General features: G+C 37.6%; 1 protein-coding gene across 1 annotated transcript in view; it reads right to left on the bottom strand.

Annotated features, from left to right (window-relative positions):
• Nucleotides 1-20,602, bottom strand: part of LOC139691296 (microtubule-associated protein futsch-like) — a 23,792-nt gene extending 3,190 nt beyond the window's left edge. Inside the window, exons 1-6 of the mRNA XM_071589057.1 lie at nt 12,162-20,602; nt 11,574-11,732; nt 7,181-7,330; nt 5,710-5,880; nt 2,741-3,934; nt 1-151 (exon numbers count right to left, since the gene is read on the bottom strand). The exon at nt 1-151 is cut by the window's left edge and continues 11 nt beyond it. Coding sequence (XP_071445158.1) covers nt 1-151; nt 2,741-3,934; nt 5,710-5,880; nt 7,181-7,330; nt 11,574-11,732; nt 12,162-20,602 — 10,266 coding nt within the window. The remainder of the gene's footprint in view (nt 152-2,740; nt 3,935-5,709; nt 5,881-7,180; nt 7,331-11,573; nt 11,733-12,161) is intronic.
• Nucleotides 20,603-23,966: the final 3,364 nt, after the last annotated feature.

Below are 23,966 nucleotides of genomic sequence, written 5' to 3'. Positions count from 1 at the left end.
TTTCTGACTGCGCAACTGTTTCCCTTTGGGCTTTTTCTCTTCATCTTGCCATTTTTCAACATCAGTGGTCTTGACGGGCTTTCTAACATTCTTCTCACCTTTTGCACTAGGGTCAGCCAATTCAGCTACTGAGTCTTTGCTTTCATCATTCCTGAAATGTCATATTAAATGAATATTTGCAATTATTCACCTCTCCAAGGAGAAAATAACAGTGGAGGGTAGAAAAACACATGAGAATATTGAATGGAGGAGGTTTGATCATAAGAAAAAGGGGCAACTATCAGAAAGCAATTGACAAACTTCCGAGTGAGAATAAGCAGATGGGTACATTAAAATACAGGTGAGGGCATGCCAAAGAAGGGATGATAAAAGCCACAAAATAAACAAATGATATACAGAAAAAGTAAGAGGAAGCTGTTAATTGCTGAAAATTTGATTAGAAAAATGAGGGATGGGAGTTAATTGAATAATGTAAACATAGATTTAGGACAAAGAAAGTACAAAAACATTTAATATTTAACCAAAGTCAGAAACTACTAGGGCGAAATAATGTGAGAATATGATGAGTTAACAGAAACAGTGAAATTATTGTGCTGCGCAGGAAAAAGAAGGAACTGTGATGCAGTCTAGTTTACACTTATAATTCAAAATATATATTTTCAACCTTTCATTTTTGTTTCTCTTTGAGTTGGTGCTTATTTGTGGTTAATTTGACTTTTATCAAATTAATTTGTGCAGTTGTTGCAAATGTGTCGTCATAAGAAGGAAGGAAAAAGTGGATTGGTGTTCTGGGAACTAAAGAAAGTAAAATTTCAGGCAGTAAACGGTGATAGAGTCATTTGTAATAACTTTCCTATGCTGTCTTTGTCTGTTTTTATGAGAGGCGACCGAAAGCTGAGATCAATTGCACCTTTAGGGATGGACAGGAATGGATTAAGGGTTGAGAGAAACCTGGCGTCAGCATTAGCCTACTCTTAACAAATGGGGCCAATGGGTCTGTAGCTTAACATTCCATGTGACAGACGTACTCATTCAAAGTGCTCTCCACGAAGCACTTCAAGTAGGGATCGGGATACGACTGAAAAATATTTGCCGTCTCCAGGATTTGAATCCGGGCCATCTGGGTGGGCCAGTACGTTAGCCACCATCCCAATTCCTTACTATGCTGTCACATATTAAGGACACACCTTCAAAGGGATCCCTTTACACCATCAGAGATATGAGGGGCAAAGCAATAATTAAATTTGAAGAGATGCAAGCAAGATGAGAAAAACACGAAGAACTATATGATAAAGATATTATGCTGGGAAGTTCAGACAAGAGAAAATTATATCTCGATGGTGATAGTATGAGAATACCAGGCATACTTGAAAGCAGAGTATAGGGAGGCATTGAGTAAAGGATAACAAATAAGGCAGTGGGAATATGAGATAACATCACCACAAAAATAATCAAAGATTTATTAGAAAAAGGGGGAGTTTTTATAGGCTCATTTGTAAGATTTATGAAGGCATACGTTGGTGTGAAGATTTCTTCTGACCAGCATTTATTCCAATCCCAAAATAGGGTAGGGATAAGAAGTGGTATGCGAGGACTTTTGGACAATAAATTGCATTTCCCATGATGACTACTAAGATTTACAACAATCTCAGATGCATTATACAGAAAAATGGGTCCATTCCTGTCTGAGCGTAGAGGGAAAATACTCAATCTTTACGAAGTGAATCCAAGGTTTTGGAATGAAAAATCAATGTATCATTTCATACCCTGAGTTAAAAAATATTCAGGGAATTATTAAGGAAATAATAAATGGGCTTCTTCACACTTAGCAGAAACCAATGATAACCCCGGTATCACTCACTCCCATCGAAATGATGTATTACAAGAAGTACAAACAGAAGCTCTCATGGCAAATTTATTTTGTCAACTCATTAACAGGCCATTAATAGCATCCATTCATAGAAGCTTGCATATATCTACTGGAATCTAAGTCCCACTGACCAAAATGCACTGCAATATCGGCATTAATATTGAAGAATATTTTTGCACCATCTAATTATAAGATTGAAAGTATATTGATGGCAGGAGGAAATATTTAAAAAGCAGCAACTGTGAGTTGGGACATCACAACTGAAAATTAATAAAGAAAACTTGCACTAATTTTCTGATGTTAACCACTCTTTTATATGAATGAAAACTTGATTGACTAGCAACTAGTAATAGAAATATATTAAACAAATAGGATATCAACATTGAGTATGCATTAAAATTATTTTGGACATTACTAATGATTACAAAAAACTTAATTTTAGGAGAAAATTTTCGATGTATTTAACTAAAATGATAAATTCATACTTACATGAGATCTTCTTAAAACTTAGGGGCCTTAATTTGTGATATAGGATAATGAGAAGTTGTTGGCAATCAATCTTGAATAAGATTATGTGAAGAAAACATCCCATTAGTGATGTTTGTCGAAATGATGGATAATCCAGACAACCCTCAGCCCTATCTACATCTGATTCAGATTAACAAGGGTTTACTGCATATAAATTTGAAAGCAACAGAAAATGTTTCTTTAAAATTGATGCTATGAAACATACAGAACAACTTCAAAGGCATGCCATGGAGAAATGATTGCATTAATGTTATACTGTAATTGTTTTTTGGCACAAACTTTTACATCCACTGATGAATGTTGCAAAAATACTTAATTTGAAATAATGTTCATTGTACTTACACAACTTTCCCTCTTCGAGTAAATCTCCCACTTGTGGTCACTGCAGCATCTCCATGTTTCTCCCTTTCATTTACTTGGTCCACAGCTTCCTCCTTTGCTACTTTTTTGTCTGGATCAATGATGGTTTCGGCAATACTATCTTGTTTCTTTCTCTTTGCCACTGGCTTTTCAGGTTCAAGTGCTTTGTCTTCATTGCTTCTTCCTTTCCTCCTTGTGGCTGCAGCTTCCTTATTTGCCTCCAGCTTTTTGGGTTCAATGATTGTTTCTGTACAACTCTCTAGCTTCTTTCTCTTTGCTACTGGCTTTTCAGTTTCAAGTGCTTTGTCTTCATTGCTCCTTCCTTTCCTCCTTGTGGCTCTGGCTTCCTCCTCTGCCGCCAGCTTTTTGGGTTCAATGATTGTTTCTGTACAACTCTCTAGCTTCTTTCTTCTTGCCATTGGCTTTTCATGTTCAAGGACTGTGTCTTTATTACTCCTTCCTTTCCTTCTAGTGGCTGTGGCTTCCTTCTTTGCCACTGGCTTTTCGGGTTCAATGATTGTTTCTGTACAACTCTCTAGCTTCTTTCTCTTTGCCATTGGCTTTTCAGTTTCAAGAGCTTTGTCTTCATTGCTCCTTCCTTTCCTCCTTGTGGCTCTGGCTTCCTTCTCTGCCGCCAGCTTTTCGGGTTCAATGATTGTTTCTGTACAACTCTCTAGCTTCTTTCTTCTTGCCATTGGCTTTTCAGTTTCAAGAGCTTTGTCTTCATTGCTCCTTCCTTTCCTCCTTGTGGCTCTGGCTTCCTTCTCTGCCGCCAGCTTTTCGGGTTCAATGATTGTTTCTGTACAACTCTCTAGCTTCTTTCTTCTTGCCATTGGCTTTTCAGTTTCAAGGACTGTGTCTTCATTACTCCTTCCTTTCCTCCTAGTGGCTGCAGCTTCCTTCTTTGCCGCTGACTTTTTGGGTTCAGTGATGGTTTCTGTACAACTATCTTGTTTCTTCCTTGCTGCCACTGGCTTTTCAGGTTCAAGTACTGTGTCTTCATTACTCCTTCCTTTCCTCCTTGTGGCTGCAGCTTCATTCTTTGCCACCGACTTTTCGGATTTAATGATCGTTTCTATAAAACTCTCTTGTTTCTTTCTAGTAGCCACTGGCTTTTCAGGTTCAAGGGCTGTGTCTTCATTACTATTTTCACCCATGGCAATGGCATCATCTGGTCTGAAAAAATTAGGTTCATTTTCATTAATAAGATTTCAAATAATCTTAAAAAATGAAATAGTACTTACTGTAGAAATCACAGATTAAGACACACAAAAATGCTTCATAAAAATTACCGCACTAATTTCATCCATAATAAGGGCTAGTTTTCCCCTACATATCTACATCTAATCGAGTTCGACTGGGATACATGAAATTCTCAAGAATAAGTTATGTCATGCTTCAAACCTTTGTTAATTTATGTGTTTACCAAAAGATGCATAATATGTATCTCCAATCGAAGAAATTATACCTAATACCCTGTCTAGGTGGAGGAAAACCCACCAAGACAGGAATCGAACCAGTGTCCTCTGGGTTGGCAGGCGAGGACCTTACCCCGCTGCCACCAGAACTTTGAAGGAAATCACAAGTTGTACGGGGATAGGAACTAGCCCCCTAAGGTGTGTGAATCTCATATGCCAAAGAGCTTAGTACCAAGTCAGTTAAAATTGAAGACTGTGATTAGATGTCTGACAGAGGCAATAATCTACACTTACATCTGCAGGCGAAAAATTTGAAATTTCACAAGGTACAGCAGGAAAGATTCTGGAAGATCAAAACATAAAATGACACCAAATTTTGAGCACTTTTAATCAAGTATGATGATTTTTTCTATGGGCGTTCAGGCTCCCTGGATGACTGGAAAAAATTGGAAAATCCAAGAAAGTGGCCCAAGTTCAAACCCAGCAGCTATTATTTTCTTCCAATGTAAAATAATAGAAAAAATTTCACTCTTTCATCTAAAATTGCTTCAAATGAATATTATTGCACATATTTCAATCCATATGAGATTCTATATATCCCCTCCAGTGACCATACATATTTATATTACATGTATTTTTATTCCATAAATGTTTGCAGGGAATCCAAAAACTCTCTAAGTCATATGCTATACGATTTTATATTCATAAAACTCTCTTGAATCCCATACTCTGATTACTACTTACCATCAAAATTATCCCCTTAAATGATGATCACAATCTCAACAAAATCTTTTTGCACTCAGAGAATACATTCATCAATCTCGGGCATAAAAATTATAGAACCTTACATGCAAGAAAGTTAATTAAAAATTTTAATTAATCATGATATTCCACCATATCACGCCTGAAACGTCTCTTTTTATGCAAGAAAGTATTACAAGGGCCATGCCATATGCTTTGTTGATATCTCCATGCTGGAGAGTTTTCCAAAACACACATTAAATTTTGCCAGAAAATAGCAAATTTGTGCAGAATTTATCCATCTCTAGTGGCATGAATAATATACATTCACATCATATCACCACTTAATATACAATTTATTTTGCTGAAATTTGATTTGAAAACAGAATTCTCCTGTATCAGTTAATATTATATTTTCAAAATTTAGTTACCAATATAAATCCCTAAAACTGATGTAAAACACCAAACATACAGTAGGATAAAGATAATTGAGATATTAACAATATTCAATTGATTTGTTATATTGAATTAGATTCTTACACCAAATCAAAAATGTAAGTACACAATGCTGATTAAAAAACATGAGCATACCCACACTTATCTTCCACTAATTAATTACTTTCCCTTTTCTCCATACATTTGTTTACAATTTATAAGCACAGCACCTTAGCTATATGTTTCAATCGAGCTTAACCAGTCCTTTATAATTATAATTCATGACACTTGACTGCCTGCATGTTTGTACATAATTAATTACACATTAAAAACATATTAGTTAATTTTTGGACTTACCTTTCTGTTCTTCTTGTCCTTCGTGTTTGTCTTCCCAACAAAGACAATGACTCAACTTCCTCATTTTCTTCGATGCCCTTTACTAACTCAGCTTTTTCCTTTGTGCCACCTCCGAATTTGTCACAAATTTCATTTGTACCAGCATCATTGCTACTCGTTTCTTCATCCACTCTAAATGAGATGAAAAGCAAAATTTATTTTCAAGATAAATGAAAATTATTTCAAGCCACCTTTCAATTTACGTCATTTAAACAAATGTAATTCCTCTTCATAAAATTACTAATTTCTTGAGACCTACTGAATGCTGATTTAGTCAGTGTAAAATAAGCTTTCATTATTCAAAAAAATGTCTAATCACATACATACTTGGATGCATTATTATACTTACTTGTAATGAATATTTTCTAATCATTTACTTAGAACCTCCACTAATTACTTATTTGTGGAGGTGCTAAGTGAAACTGCTGGCCCTGGTGGCAGTGGGGTAATGTCCTCGCCTGCCAACCCAGAGGCTGCAGGTTCGATTCTCACCTAGGTGGATTTTCCTCCGCCTAGGGCTTGGGTGTATGTAATTGCCTTTAATGTAATGTCTAAGGGTTAGGTGGAAGAAGGGACTATAAGTCTCAATCTTGCCCATTTAATTTATAAATAAATAAAAAAAAATAATTTATTAATTCATAAAATCCAGAATACTCTGGTGTAGATAAATAATTAAGGCTCATTACTTTGATAGTCTAAAGAATGGTAGTCCAATTTCATAAAACACTTATCTTGTGCGGTCAATTATGGACAGCGATTAAGATGATAAGTTTCATCATATTATTGACTAGAATTTTTACAGCTATAAATCAAAATAAGTAGAAAAATCTGCATGGGTCTATGAAATATATCAGAATACACAAATGGGTAAATAAACAACTTTTAGGGATAGATTCATTTTGAAATATTTGACTTAAAATTTTGTATTGAGCTGCTAGCAGTGGTAGATATAATTTTAGGTTCACCAATAGCTAGGACCATGCTACACTCTAGCTTAATTCACACGTAAAAAAAATGAATTACAACAACTCATATTGTAAAATGATATGTTTAGGGTATGATAGTCACAGGAGCTTGAATATGAGCCGAGAATTGCTCAACTCCAAGCAATGAATCTACGGAAAAATTTGCATCTGAGCATAGCTTTTCTTTTTTTGATACAAGAAATACTTGAGTGGAGCACATTTTTGAATGGGAGAAAAAGAGAATGAAAAATAAATGTACCGACTTAAAGTTTTCCAGCCATATTAATCACCTCCAAATAATTTAAGATAACTTTTGGGATTTGAGTATTAAGTAAATTAAGTATCAGAATTCTTTAAGAGAATAATTAACAAAGATCATATAATGCTCCGATTAAAAACCAATGAATGTTTCCAAAAATATAACATTTAGAAGAGGGGCAAATCATAAATTATGTAGATTAACTTACAGGTCAGCCTTCTTCCTTCTTGTAGTACGTTGTCTTACTGCTGACTCCTTCCCATTTCCTGCAACGTTGCCAGATATTGCACTCATTTTGTCATTAGCTGCTTCATCCTGCACATTAATCTCTTCATCTGAATTCATGCTTTCAGAAACTCTATAATCATTTGAAAATACACATAAAAAAATCATTAGATCCAATTCCATTTAACTGAATGTAAAAACATCAAACATAGTATGATTCATATACTGGAAAGTGAAATGAAAGCAAGCATCCAAAATATTTATCAAGTAAGAGCAATCACACGAAAGCATCTCAAGTTACCCGTGAGCATGAATCTTAAATTTCTTGTAATATAGAGTTACAAAGAAAATTTTGTTTACAAACTTGATACATACTAATATTAGTTTCTTTGGTTTAAAAAGTATAATATGTGTTAGGGGCCAAATGTTTGACATATAGGTGAGAATGGTGCTTCTGTAAACATTTTGTGACATATTTCAATTATAACAGCCAGTAAAATTGTAAAATTGACTTGTGTGATGCATACCATAAATACTTCAAATTCTGAATTTGATCTTAATGGTCAACTTTAGGTGGAAAACAGTTTCCCTTTTGTTACAGAGATATGGTAAGGTTGAAGTAACTGGTGATCACTTACACCTGAAGATGATTCCTTTTGCCTATCAAATGCTACCAACAATGCTGAATCTAAGAAATTGAGGTTTAATTAAAAATATGATATTTGTTGAAGGTTGATAGTATTTTCTATGCCAAAGTAAATTTTTTTACAAAGAATCAGAGCTACCAAAGAGTCAAATGATCAACAAAGAAAGTAAAAAAGTGTAAATTTCTAATCAAATAGTAAAATTATTGACATTTTTCAGTGTAAATAAAAACTCCCAATGAAAAAAAATTCAAAAAATCATAGAAGCATTCCATAAACAGAGTTTAACTATGAGGACATCAAGAAGTTTGCAAAAGAACAAATTCCAAAAGCCCAAGTCCAACATACACATCATTTCTTTATGTAGGATACTGCCTTGGACTTAACTATGTGTCATTTCTCCATATTCCAAGGAATGGTAGGAAAAACTATAACTTCACAATTTATTCTTCACATAACCATGTTTTTGCTGTTGCACAGCATCATCAGGTGACACAGATGATGCTATGAGGCAGCAAAACCATGGTCGTGTAATAAATAAATTTTGAAATGTGGAATTGAAGTGCCTTCACCTTTGTGACAATATATTTAAAAGATATCCACCAAATAGATGCCAGCTAGAAAATATAAATACTGCACTGGGTAAAACATAAGAAATACAGCACATGCAACGAAATGAGTAATGAAGTGAATGTTATTATGCTTTGCTTAGAAATTGTTAAAGTAAAATTAAATTTCAACAATAAATGCCGTACTGAAGCATTAAACAAGGGGAGAGCGAAGTTATGAATACAGTCAGAAACACATTAACTGTGAAATTATCAAAGACGAACAAGAATTTTGAATTTTTGGAGAGGACTTTGGTGTGTTTAACATTCCTATTATTTCTCTCAACTTTCTTTATTTCTCCCCCTATCATTTCAGCTTCTTTCTGCATCTTACAAACACCTCACACACTGCATGATACAAATAAGCCTCTACATTTTTGTTTTCTACGCCTCCTTCAAATTAATCGAGTTCTTAAAGAAGAAAATTTGCATATTTAAATTCATATTCCAGTATATTATCTAATAATCAGAAATCCTTAAAATTTATTCAAAAAAGTAATTTCCTCATTTCCCAAAAAAGTTGATGAGGTCAAGGGTTTGGATTAGGCATACTACATCAGCACTCAATTTTTATCAAGAATAGTAAAAGAAGGCAAGACAGGTCAAGAAATGGCAAGAAAATTCAAGGGCAGGTACATCAATGCAACTTTGTATAATTTGGATGTGTGTGCATTTAAAAAAAAAATGTATGCTACTATGTTTGATTGTATTAATTTCTGCTGTAATTAACTATTAACTGCATTAATGGAAGTCATGTTTACACACTATGATAAATTGAACAGTGAATAACTCTGAACACATCCCTTGAATGTGACCTCCAAAGGAACACAAAGCCTAAATTGTGAATCACATAAAATTAAACAAAATAATGAATGTGCACATGTATTTATGCTATTATTTTTCCAGCAAAAATTCAATCAGTCACCCATATCTATATTTATCTTCCAATTCCTGGTTCCAGATTAAATATTGTGGAGTAAAAATGTCTCATTACAAGAGCAAGGTGAAAATTTCTTGGCCTGAGAGAGAGATGGCATTCCAATGAGCAAAAATTTAGGATTCCTGCCTGGGTGAATTTGTCATTAGTTCGCAAGACAAATTTCTACTTGTTGTTTCAAGTAGTTTGTTTACACGTAGTGTTGCAGTAGACATCTTTCGTGTTTTTTGTTGAATTGGAAAAACTTCAATGTTGTGCAGTCTTTAAATTCTACGTTCTGGATGGATTAAGCCTGACAGAAATTTTCATCTGAAGTTGACAAAAGTGTATGGGGACTCTGCTCCTTCAATGACAACCATTTAAAAGTGGGCAGCAGAATTTTAATGTGGTCACACATCCCTTGACGATGACCCACATGAAGGACAGCCAAAAACCGCAAACCACACAGGAAACAAATGCAATGCACAAATGATTTTCACAGCAATGCTGGGCCCGATTCAAGAGGGAACCAGCCAATTTTGTGCAACTATTTGCCACCATGGATCCACCACTACACACCAGAAACAAAACAGCAGTCAAAGAAGAGGGTGGAAGCCTGTGGTTCAGCACCAAAGAAAGTGAAGTTGATCGCATCTGCCGGAAAGGTCATTGCCAGTGTGTTTTGGGTTGCAAAAGGGATCCAGTTAATTTAATACCTTGAAAAAGGCAGAATAATTATAGAAAAATATTACTCCAAACTTCTTGACCAGCTGGATGCCAAAATTCGCAAGAAGAGGCCTGGCTTAAAGATGAAACAAATCATCTTTCACCAGGACAACCTGCTGTCACCAGCTAACAAAGGTAAGTTGGCGATGGGAAAACCATGGGATTTGAGATATGTTTTGCTCAGCCATCTCCCGATTCTCCTGTTCAGCACCCTCAGACACCCTGAAGAAATTTGCTTCTGGGAAGCACTTCACGTCTAACGAAGAAGTTGAGAGGGCCCTAGATAGATATTTTCACAGCCTTCCAGACTCTCACTTTTGGGAAGGAACTCCGATGTTGGATAAACACTTGATTAAATATGTTGAAGTCAAGGGAGATAATGTAATAACATATAATAAGTTTTTAACCGAAAATAATAGCCTTTCATCATCAGGCCGAGAACTTTTTACCTGACCTCATATAGGCTCAAACATTCCATCTGATCAATTAAACAGAGCTTGCCACCACTGACAAGTAATGATAACTTTTACCCAACAATAACCTTCAATTTAGAGCTAAACCATGTTTTCCACATGGTAATCTTTTAGTTAAACATCCACTTCTAATGAGTTGACTGATTATGGTGAAGCATGGTTTACACACAACTGAAGAATCTCAATGATGAACTCAATATAAAATCTAGAGGTTAACCTTACGTGGCCATAGAAATAGCCTTGCCCATAGAAAAACCTTAACAACAAGCTATTTCCTTGTTTAATCAAAAAAGTAGAAATGGAAGAGGATTTATATTGTGCTACTGATAAGCATCATAACACACATTGAAAAGCAAGACACGCCACCTAACTGTCTTTGTTAAGGAACACACAAAATACTGAATCTCATCACTTTTACTAGCTATGTATGTCTTTGTCTCCAAAGCAAACAAACTAATACACACAACTGGAAATGTGTATAACTGCTGATCCACCAATCATGTGGCTGCTGAGAAACAGCTGAGGGTTGAGGATATAGGTGTGGATGGGTGTCATGAACAATAAGGGTTGACCAATGCTGTAACTGTGCACAGAAGGGAAGATAAAAGTGGCATTCAAAAATTTGCCCATTACACACCAAAAATACAGAAAAAAGCCTAATATTTTGACAAAAGCAGTAAAAACAATTTTAAAAATTATCTTTTGGCATCAATGAAATCAATTCAATATTAATGCATTTTGAATTTGTTCCAAATAAATATACAGCCAAAACAAGATGGAATTATGATGCGGTTACCTTCAGCTTAGTCAAAAAGGTCACTGCTAATGTATGCTCCCTTTGTAATGTTGATAGCTTCATTAAAAAAATGAAATTTACAACAAATAAGCGAGAAATTGCTAATTAAAAAAATTACCCATAGTGAAAAATTAAATCAATCGAAATTTTGCATTGTCAGTCAAGGGATACTGTTTCAGCATAAATTTAATTAAGAACAAAGTGGCACCATACCTTGTAATAACTCTCTTCCTTAGATGACCTCTCCTTGTTGATACTACATCATTTTCACCACCATCTTCACCATGTCCAATTTCAGGGTTCTTTGAAGCTTTGCTGGGAAGTTTCTGGTTACTAAATATTGCATCTGTGGTGTTTTTACTTGTGCTTTTCCTTAAAGAATCCAAACCATAAATCAGATTTAAAGCAAAAAATCCAATGTTGACAGTAAAAAAATTTCAAAATACCCAGTACTTTAATAGTATACTTGAAACATTAGACCACAAAAAAATTGTATTACACACGCCTTTATGTCCCAGACCCTAAAATCTAAGTTTTCATTACAAGACCAGATGTCTAAACACTTTCACAGAACAGAAAGTAGATTCATCCATACTATTTCATCGCACAGGAAAAATGTTACATATTTATCACATTAAGCAATAATCATTTAACTTCTAATTGCCACTTGCTTAGCTGGGCTATGTGGAAGAATGAATCAAAGGGTAACGGGAAAATAAATATGCATGACTGAATTAGTCTTGGAGGGTAGCAAAGCTTAGTGTTAACATATAATGATGCTATGAAATATGCAAAACCAACCTGCTTGATCTCCTCTTTGTGGGTACAATTCCATCCTCATTGTGTTCCAGCTTCTCCACTTTCATTTCTTCTAGAAGGCCATCAAATTGCACATTTTTCTTTAATCTCTTCTGACCTGTTATGTTCCTTAAATTTGATTTCAAAATCACAGAGGCAGTTGTAGCAACAGGAAGACTGTTAAGTTCTGCATTAACAAGCAAATGTTTTACAGCCACAACACTTTTATCTCCTTCTCTGTGGGATTTTAGACCTTTTTTTGATTTATTTTCTTTGCCAACTGGTGATATAATCAATTCAGGCTGACCAGAGTTCACATTATGTGTTTCAGCTTCTTTAGTTCTGCGAGTTACCCTTTGGCTGGACACATTTGATGGCTGTTTTGTACATCTACGAGAATGACGTGATTTACTAGAGAGAGAATTAGATTCCCTTCTAATGTAAGATGCTAAATGTTCAGGTGACAATTTTGAAACAAGGACCACAGGAATTTCAAGTGAAGTTAAAATCTTTGTTTGAGGGTTAGAATTAGGTAAACTAGATTCATTCAAAACATTTTCGGCATTAACCACAGAATTCATACTTTTAGAACATGGTATGACATCAACAGGAGAATTAGCATGAGATTCAAAAATCTCTTTTAAACCACTGACATCAAGGTAACTACTATGTGGACTGTCATGATTGAACAAACTCTTAATGCCCTGAAAGTCAGAATACCTTGAAATTGGACTCCTTTTAGCCAACAAATGCTTGACACAGTTAATGTTTTCTTGGAACACAGCAGATGTTCTACCTTTAGATTTTTTATTCTCAGATCGCACATAAATATCAAGACCTTGTCCATGACCAACTAATTCTTCTTCCACTTCTGAGGAGTAAACCATAGAAGTATTTATAACAGGAGCATTTTCTTCAGTACTCGTAACACCACTACTTGTATTGCAATCATTAGGACAGTCCACCAATTTGTGTGTCCCACCCGTCAGCCCAGGTGATTTTATTGATTTATCTGACATGAAACTATCTGTGTGTTTATCAACCAAACTAGGTACTACACAATTTTCAGATAACGGCATGTCACATCTTTGAATTGACAAAAATGAATCCATCGATCTGCTTTCTGAAAATATTGTATCTTCATCAGGCCTAGCATTGTCTGATGGTGTCGCCATTATGTCCCTTGTTCTTACAGAATAATCAGGAGAAGTTACACTCCTCCTTGTTATCTTTCCAACCTGTGGAGTGACTTTGAATGAGGCATTCACAGAGGATTTCCTGCCCTTGGTCTTCCTCTTTCCTGATTCATCGTGGTTACCATCCACAACATTTAATCTTCCAGAATCTGGTTCCTCTTCCCCTTCTACAGTACAGGAAAGTTCCTCAGGTGATCCTAAAACAGTAGTATTTTCCCTGGAAATCACAGAATCATCTTTGATGGAGCCATTAGAAACATTGTGGAATGAATTCCTACTAGGTCTTTTAGACCTCCCAGATGTGTGCGTTGTAGGTGTAAACATTTTTTTAACACTCGCAGGGGCTTCTAGGGAGGCAGAGCGGGGAGACACACTCCTCAACGAAGAGGGCTGTTGTAATTCTTCTTTGACTCTTTCTGTTGAATTTTCTTCATCACACTCCACAACATTGACTGATGGTGTTGCCAACAAGTTGCAAATGCTCTCACTGTAATCAGGAGTTGAAGGGTTATGGACACTTTTCCTCAAAACCTTTGTAATAAGTGGTGTGATTTTGAATGAGCCAGCCATGGAAGATTTCCTACTCAGGGACTTCCTCTTTCCTGAGCCATTAGGGTTGACCATCTCCACTCCTTCTTCTTGAGAATCCACTGAAGTCTCCTCCACTTCTTCAACACTGGTTATTTCCCCTGATGAGCTCACCAGTGAAGTATCTTCATTGAAATATGTAGTATCTACTGGAACTTCAGTTTTCGTAGACTCAGAAACATGGAATGAACTTCTCCTACCACCCTTAGAAGATCTCCTTGATGTATTTGATGCAGGTGTAATTATTGACTTATCATTCAAGCGAGATGAATCACGGGTGGCAGAGCTGGGAAAATCAATCTTCAGAGATGGAGGTTCTTCATTGACACTTTCTGTCAAGTGTTTCTCAACAGGCTGCAAAATATGAACAGCTGGTGTCGCCAACATGTCCCTCATGGAGTCAGAATAATCAGGAGTGGCAGGAAAAGTTACACTCTTCCTTGCTATCTTTCCAATCTGTGGTGTGATTTTGAATGAGGCATTCACTGAGGATTTCCTGCCCCTGGTCTTCCTCTTTCCTGATTCATCGTGGTTACCATCCACAACATTTACTCTTCCAGAATCAAGTTCCTCTTCCCCTCCTAGAGTACAGGAAAGTTCCTCAGGTGATCCTAAAACAGTAGTCTTTTCCCTGGAAATCACAGCATCATCTTTGATGGAGCCATCAGAAACATTGTGGAATGAATTCCTACCAGATCTTGTAGACCTCCCAGATGTGTGTGTTGTAGGTGTAAACATTTTTCTAACACTCAGAGGAGCTTCTAGGGAGGCAGAGCTGGGAGACACACTCCTCAACGAAGAGGGCTGTTGTAATTCTTCTTTGACTCTTTCTGCTGAATTTTCTTCATCACACTCCACAACATTGACTGATGGTGTTGCCAACAAGTTGCAAATGCTCTCACCGTAATCAGGAGTTGAAGGGTTATGGACACTTTTCCTCAAAACCTTTGTAATAAGTGGTGTGATTTTGAATGAGCCAGCCATGGAAGATTTCCTACTCAGGGACTTCCTCTTTCCTGAGCCATTAGGGTTGACCATCTCCACTCCTTCTTCTTGAGAATCCACTGAAGTCTCCTCCACTTCTTCAACACTGGTTATTTCCCCTGATGAGCTCACCAGTGAAGTATCTTCATTGAAATATGTAGTATCTACTGGAACTTCAGTTTTCGTAGACTCAGAAACATGGAATGAACTTCTCCTACCACCCTTAGAAGATCTCCTTGATGTATTTGATGCAGGTGTAATTATTGACTTATCATTCAAGCGAGATGAATCACGGGTGGCAGAGCTGGGAAAATCAATCTTCAGAGATGGAGGTTCTTCATTGACACTTTCTGTCAAGTGTTTCTCAACAGGCTGCAAAATATGAACAGCTGGTGTCGCCAACATGTCCCTCATGGAGTCAGAATAATCAGGAGTGGCAGGAAAAGTTACACTCTTCCTTGCTATCTTTCCAATCTGTGGTGTGATTTTGAATGAGGCATTCACTGAGGATTTCCTGCCCCTGGTCTTCCTCTTTCCTGATTCATCGTGGTTACCATCCACAACATTTACTCTTCCAGAATCAAGTTCCTCTTCCCCTCCTAGAGTACAGGAAAGTTCCTCAGGTGATCCTAAAACAGTAGTATTTTCCCTGGAAATCACAGCATCATCTTTGATGGAGCCATCAGAAACATTGTGGAATGAATTCCTACCAGATCTTGTAGACCTCCCAGATGTGTGTGTTGTAGGTGTAAACATTTTTCTAACACTCAGAGGAGCTTCTAGGGAGGCAGAGCTGGGAGACACACTCCTCAACGAAGAGGGCTGTTGTAATTCTTCTTTGACTCTTTCTGCTGAATTTTCTTCATCACACTCCACAACATTGACTGATGGTGTTGCCAACAAGTTGCAAATGCTCTCACCGTAATCAGGAGTTGAAGGGTTATGGACACTTTTCCTCAAAACCTTTGTAATAAGTGGTGTGATTTTGAATGAGCCAGCCATGGAAGATTTCCTACTCAGGGACTTCCTCTTTCCTGAGCCATTAGGGTTGACCATCTCCACTCCTTCTTCTTGAGAATCCACTGAAGTCTCCTCCACTTCTTCAACACTGGTTATTTCCCCTGATGAGCTCACCAGTGAAGTATCTTCATTGAAATATGTAGTATCTACTGGAACTTCAGTTTTCGTAGACTCAGAAACATGGAATGAACTTCTCCTACCACCCTTAGAAGATCTCCTTGATGTATTTGATGCAGGTGTAATTATTGACTTATCATTCAAGCGAGATGAATCACGGGTGGCAGAGCTGGGAAAATCAATCTTCAGAGATGGAGGTTCTTCATTGACACTTTCTGTCAAGTGTTTCTCAACAGGCTGCAAAATATGAACAGCTGGTGTCGCCAACATGTCCCTCATGGAGTCAGAATAATCAGGAGTGGCAGGAGAAGTTACACTTTTTCTTGTAATCTTTCTGATCTGTGGTGTGACTTTGATTGAATCAGGCATTGAGGATTCCCTGGTTTTGGATTTTCTCTTTCCTGAGGTCTCAGCTTGGGTAGCCAGCATCTCTCTCTCGTTGCTTGAGAGGTCAGCAGTCAAAGGAGAAACACTACTTTTCCTCACAATCTTTCTCATTTCTGGTGTAATTTTGAATGTTTCATTCATTGAATTTTTCCTACTTCTAGTTATCCTCTCCCCTGATTCATCATGGTATTCATTCTCAGCACCAAATCTTTGAGAATCCATCTCTGCTTCATTTTCCACAGTACTGGAAAATCCTTCTAATGACCCAAAGAAGAAAGTATTTTCCTTGGAAGTCATATTATCACTTTTGTTAGTTTCATAAGAAATATTATGGCTTGAATTTCTTTTAGATCTTGTAGACCTCCTTGATGTGTTTGATGCAGGAGTAAACATTTCCTTACTGCTCACAGTAGATGTCTCCCTGGATGGGGAGATGGGAGAATCACTCCTCAGTGATGGAGATTGCAATTCTTTAAAGACACTTTCTGTTAAATTTTCTTTATGCAAAATGTGGGCAGCCGGTGTTGCCAACACGCTTATGATACTTTCAGAGTAATCGGGAGTTGAAGGACAAGTTATGCAGTCTTTAGTGATATTTACTGAAGATTTTCTGCTGCTGGATTTCCTTTTAGGTTTCTCTGTTGATATGTCCTTCTTTTCACCCTCTTCATCCCAGTAATTATTTCCACTCCTGCTTTCGATTTGGGTGCTGTATACAGATACATTTGAACTTAGTTCTGGAGTACTACTGTCATTTATACTTATTCCAAAATTTTCACTAACACTTTGTGTCATAGCTGTATCACCAGACAATGATTTACAGCTTCTTAGAGATCTCTTACCTTCCAGACTTAAATTTTTCTCTGAAACATTGGAGTTATCAGAATCAAATTCAGAACTGACAACAGAGTGTAAATTCTCAATAGAGATATCAGAGGTGCACGAATTCAAGTTATGTCTTCCATCAGATGGTGTTCTCTTGCCACTCTTCTTTATTGATTCCTTAACATCTCCAGGTTCCCCAATCAGACTCAATATCATACCACTGCTGGAATCAGGAGAAGCAATATCCCCAGAATGGAATGCTTTACCTTCAGTTGGAGTGTGTGGAGCCTGCTTCCCAGAATTACCCACTGCTGGTGTACTCGTCCATGAGCTTTTCATCACAGATTCTTTCGCCTGATTTCCTTGCACGTCCAACATATCAGACTCATCCAACAGTAGACTGGATGTCTGCATTAAAGAATCTGTTTCTCCATCACCTGTGCATGAGATATTAGTGACATCTGATAGGAAATCTGCATTCTCCAAGTTCATTTCTTGAGTCGAGGACATGTTATTCTCTTCCTCCTCTAGTGCATAGGAGTAACTTTTCATCTGATTGTAAATACTAGGAGCAAAACAAGGTGTACCAATGCTACGAATGCTTTTTCTATTGCTCCTCCGAATGTGGGGTGAGAATTTTTTCTCCTCTGCACCATTAGCAATGCCCCCAAGTTTAGATAGAGAATTCACAGGAGGTGTATCTCGCATATTAATGATGAGAGGTGTTTGCATAACTTTTCTGATGTCATCAACGTTGTTTGGAGTTCCAGGGTCATGGGTATCATTCCTTTTAAGAACCGGAGTGGGAGCCTTTGAACCAACTGTAGATGCTAAACTGTTCCTCTGCGAAAACCAAGATGCATATTCCTCATCAGAAGGCACAGGTGTCTTAGTCTCATCAGATTGGCAACCAGCTCCAGACTTTTGGAAAATTGATGATTGTTCATTTACATTGGAGCTATTCAGAGACTTTCTGCTCCTTAGGGACCCTCTTCGAGATATACTCTCATTTGTGATGGTCCAGTTTCCACCATTGACAACACTAAGAGACTCATTTACAAAAGATGAACTGCGGCTAGCCTTATCATTAACCGTTGATTCATAGCCGATGGATAGATCATCTAAATCTTGCCTTTCTCCATTTGCTTTTTTACCTGATTTTACCAGCTCCTTAACTACTCCTTGCTTTTTTGCAATGGGGGTTATATTAGACTTGTAGCTCAGTACTGATTTACAGCTGCGCAATGACCTCGCACTAATGTCACTTCTATCCTGATCAAATAAACTTGGTGTGTTTACCATTGTAACTGTGTTGTCTAAGGCAGAATTGTAGCTGCTCTCTAAATCAGAGCCTCCACTTGTACAACTTACATCAAAAGTAGGCATCTGAAAACTTCTACTAGCTCGTGTCCTCTTGCCATTCTTCTTTATTGATTCCTTAACATCTCCAGGTTCCCCAATCAGACTCAATATCATACCACTGCTGGAATCAGGAGAAGCAATATCCCCAGAATGGAATGCTTTACCTTCAGTTGGAGTGTGTGGAGCCTGCTTCCCCAAATCCTTACTGCAAATGGATGTACCAAAGTTCACTAGTTTTTTCCTTGCAGAATTACCCACTGCTGGTGTACTCGTCCATGAGCTTTTCATCACAGATTCTTTCGCCTGATTTCCTTGCACGTCCAACATATCAGACTCATCCAACAGTAGACTGGATGTCTGCATTAAAGAATCTGTTTCTCCATCACCTGTGCATGAGATATTAGTGACATCTGATAGGAAATCTGCATTCTCCAAGTTCATTTCTTGAGTCGAGGACATGTTATTCTCTTCCTCCTCTAGTGCATAGGAGTGACTTTTCATCCGATTGTAAATACTAGCAGCAAAACAAGGTGTACCAATGCTACGAATGCTTTTTCTATTGCTCCTCCGAATGTGGGGTGAGAATTTTTTCTCCTCTGCACCATTAGCAATGCCCCCAAGTTTAGATAGAGAATTCACCGGAGGTGTATCTCGCACATTAATGATGAGAGGTGTTTGCATAACTTTTCTGATGTCATCAACGTTGTTTGGAGTTCCAGGGCCATGGGTATTATTCCTTTTAAGAACCGGAGTGGGAGCCTTTGAACCAACTGTAGATGCTAAACTGTTCCTCTGCGAAAACCAAGATGCATATTCCTCATCAGAAGGCAAAGGTGTCTTAGTCTCATCAGATTGGCAACCAGCTTCGGACCTTTGGAAAATTGATGATTGCTCATTTACATTGGAGCTATTCAGAGACTTTCTGCTCCTTAGGGACCCTCTTCGAGATATACTCTCATTTGTGATGGTCCGTTGTCCACCATCAACATCACTCACCTCACCAATATTCTCATCTGAGGAATTCATTTCATCGGCAACCCTTACAGAGGCAGACTTATTTGTGCAAGTTTCATCAATCAAATTTGATATCTTTTTTCGCCTTGAAATCTTTTTAGAAGATTTAATTTCCATGAATGAGCCATTATCTTCTAAAGACTCATTTAGAGATTCTATCACTTCCATTTTACTCTTATTGCCAATCCCATTTGGACCATCTACCTTGACAGCTGATTTCTTCAGCGTACTAAATAAAATATTTTGTTTCGGTGTCGAAATGCATGTTTCTTCTTTTTTAGGGGATTCTAAATTACCATCTGGTGTCGGTGGAATCACAATTATTTTTATATCTTTCTCTGAATATTCAGATGGCATATTCTTTACAGAGCAAATGCTTTTATTCCATTTGTTCTGCACTCTACCTGATTTCCTCGTATTGGCTGATGATTTTCCTGTACTAGAACTCATGGAAACTTCTGGCACTTCAGAGTTCACACTGGGTGTGCCTAAGGTACTAATACAAGGTGATGACAGCTTCTTTGTATTCTTGGCAGTATGAGGGGTATTTCTCATCGTTTTAGGAGTATCAGCACCTAGCATACTATTATTGGCATTATGACGGGACACATTACACTTCTTTGATAATGGTGTCTCTAACTCATCACGCTCAAGGGCACTATTTTCAATAGAATTAACAGTTGAGCCCTCAATCTGTGGGTTTACTTCAAAGAGACATTTTCCCTTGAGCGCTGTTACTCTTATGCTCTTTGTTTCTAAAATGCTGTCTGATTTTGACTCATTTGTAGTAACGCTTTCCTCAGATTGCTTGTCGGATACCACTTTTTTAGCTTTCTGTGACACATTGCTGACAGACTGCATGGCCTCTGTCTGGTTAGTTGAATTTTTCCCATTACCAGTCAGACAAGATGAATCAAGTGTTGAGGTCAGTACTTCAATTACTTTTGGCATAATAGAAATCTTTTTTTTAGGAGTTAAGACTATTTTCTTTTCTTCTGCCACGGACTGCATACCAACAAGTATGCCACTTTTTCTCAATGATTTACGGTTTTGTTTTTTCAATTTACTCACCACATTATGCGGACTATCAAAAGAAATCAAATCAAACCCACTTTCTGTTAAAGAGGCTACGTTTTGATCAGGAGCCCAAGATTCTTGTGTGATGGTTAATGGTTTATCCTCACAACATGCAGTACGGGCATTAGGCTCCGTTGACTGCTGATTATGCAATGGATTGTCACTAGAATGAAAAGAGCAATTAAAGCCATAAATTAACACTTGAGGAATGACATTTCATTAGCATAGAAACAAAAAAGCTTCAAGTGGATGGCAAAGAGCCAGATGAAAGAGTTTCTGGTTTGTTTGCACCATTATTTACCATATGCAGCCATCATGCCTGAGCAAACATTCATTCAGCGATGATAAGCTTTTTCAAGCAATTTTCTACATACAACTCTTTTCCAATTAAAACATTTTGACAACTTGGAGTTTATATCAACAAATATGCAATGTTTTTTTCCATGCACATCTTTAAAAGGCTAATTCCATACACAAATCTGTACTTAGCTTTAAACAGGATGTTAAGTGATTGGAACTAAAAATTCTATTAAATAAAATACATAATTTCCTCCACGACATTTATCTCCCCTTGAAATCATGGAAATAATTGAAAGTACTTAACAAAAAGTACAAATAAAATATAAGCACAGATATGAACCCAATTTTGGGCATGAATGTTCTAGAATCCCTTAAATATATTCAAAGAACTGTTAGAGATTCTATTCTATTGTTTCAGGCTTCACTTCGTGGAAGTATTTAATATCCATACTAAAAAGAAAGGTTGGAAGGACCTGAGAGGGGTGGGGGCTCGTAGGTGCGTTGATGGATTGTTTTGACCATTTCCAGGCCAGTTTCTCGGAGAGGAGTGGGGAGGGGTATGGGAACAATTTCTCATTACAAAGTGTCGTGTTGGGGTTAACCAGGGCCTTCTTATCTCTAATTGCTCGAGAGCGTCCAGCTGTGTCCACTCCTTCACACCTTCTGGCACGAAAATTAGACGTAATGCTCTGAGATCTCACAGGTTTTAAACCTAAATATGGAGTTAAAAACTCAATAGAGCTAGCCCGAAAATTGAAAGATATTAATGTCCCGGAAAAAGTGAGACTAGTCTCCTTTGACATTAGCAATTTATTTACTTGCGTACCAATATCGGAAATTTTGCTTAGGGTGGAAGAACTACTCAAGGATACCACCATTGCCCAAAATATCTCAGACGAATTGGTCCCCCTCATCAAAATGACAGTTAACCAGAATTATTTTAGTTTCAACCACACTCTTTACAGCCAAACAGATGGGTTAGCTATGGGTTCCCCACTGTCCCCCTTCCTAGCCGAAGTCTTCCTCAATTCTGTAGAAGAACATCTTTTTAATGCTGACAATCAGCATAACAAAAACGTAGGCTATTGGTTTCGTTACATTGACGATATACTATGCCTATGGACCGGAACCAACCGGCAGTTAGACTCCTTCCTTAATTTCCTAAACACTCTTCATCGGAATATTTCCTTCTCCATGGAAAAAAACGTCAACGGCACCATCAAATTCCTCGACTTGACAATCACAATTAGGGATAATAGACACGGATTTGCAATTTATAGGAAACCCACTTATACAGACCACATAATTTCTAATGATTCCGCACACCACTTTTCTCACAAACACGCAGCCCTCCACTCCATGATCCACCGCCTCCTACACATCCCCCTTTCCCCCAAAAACTTCAACATTGAACTCGTGAATATCACTAATATAGCTACCAACAATGGTTTCAACCCTAAACTAGTTGACACATTACTACGGAAAAAACAAAAAGCAATGGCCATACAAAGCATTTTCGTATCACAGCCCGCAGTATCTAAAGATTTTAAGTGGTGCTCGATCCAATTTCTGGGAGATCTTTCATATAGGATTTCCAACTGCCTACCCACCTCACTCAAAGCAGCCTTCTACCCACCCATAACCCTCTCCAAACTTCTAGCCAATGGTAAAGACACCCAGGATAGCCTTCTCAAATCAGGCATTTATAAACTGAAATGCGAGGATTGCAACAGCGTTTATGTCGGTCAGACCGGCAGGAATATCAAGTTATGAGTCAAGGAACATGCAAGGTGTCACAAAAATCAGAATAACAACTCTCTCTTCACCAAGCATTTACTAGAATTCAACCACAGCAGTGACTTTGTCCCAGAGATATTACACACACTCCCAAAAGGATTAAAAATGGACGCTCTCTAGCAATTAGAGATAAGAAGGCACTTGGTCAACCCCAACACGACACTTTGTTATGAGCAATTGTTCCCATACCCCTCCCCACTCCTCTCCGAGAAACTAGCCTGGAAATGGTCAAAACAATCCATCAACGCACCTGCGAGCCCCCACCCCTCTCAAATCCTTCCAACTCTCCCCGCCCCCACTCTGTCCTGAGGGTATATATTCTTGCTCTGTCTGTTTTGCAAATTTGTACCTGATGATGCCGCAAGTCGGTGAAACGCGTTGCACCGTATAATAAAATCTATGGAAAAGTACGAGTCTTTCTTTTTAGAATGGATTTTAGAGATTCCACAACAGTAACTTTCAACGGAGTCATCTACTAATATGCATTACAATGAAGAAATTTCAAACTATAAACATCATTTCCCTTGACCAGGACTTGAATTTGGATGCCTCTGTAGCTTAACTGGCTAAGCACTTGGCTGGGCATCAAGTGATCTGGGTTCAAATCCCCGTCAAAACGAATCAACGTTACACTTTGAAATTTCTACATCCCTTAAAGTATTATTACTAGGTAATCTACCGGTTAAGGTAGGTTGGACGCCTACTACCATCTAATTCTCTTCACTAACGAAGTAGGCACAACCCAACATCTTACTTTACAAGCCCCTCTTCTCTCTGTATACTTCCACCCTCTATTTCATCCAATATCCTTATCCTGCTCCTGTCTTGTTAGCATAACATTCTTCCCTCTATCGTGATCTTCTACGTGGCCTGTGCAATTAATGTGGGACCTCGTGCAATCTGGCAGCCATGACATGGACTATAGCCCCACCCACTACTGGTGCTAGTTGCCAGAGACCCAATCAGCTGTCTGTGCTTGGCAGATCATCAAGCTGTGCGTATGGTACCAACTAGTTATGTTATTTTCTGTTGTCCTTGTTTTTACTGTTTGCCAAAAATGGAATTGACAAAATCACGGCGCAATGAATCAACATCAAGATTTTTGGTGAAGGGTAGTAAAAGTTATCAAAAAAATACTGAA

The sequence above is a fragment of the Hetaerina americana genome, unplaced genomic scaffold (genome assembly GCF_022747635.1).
Source record: "Hetaerina americana unplaced genomic scaffold, ioHetAmer1.1.p SCAF_32, whole genome shotgun sequence".
Classification (NCBI taxonomy): Eukaryota; Metazoa; Arthropoda; class Insecta; order Odonata; family Calopterygidae; genus Hetaerina; species Hetaerina americana.
The sequence above is the reverse complement of the archived record's forward strand: the minus strand, read 5'-3'. Positions and strand labels throughout refer to the sequence as shown.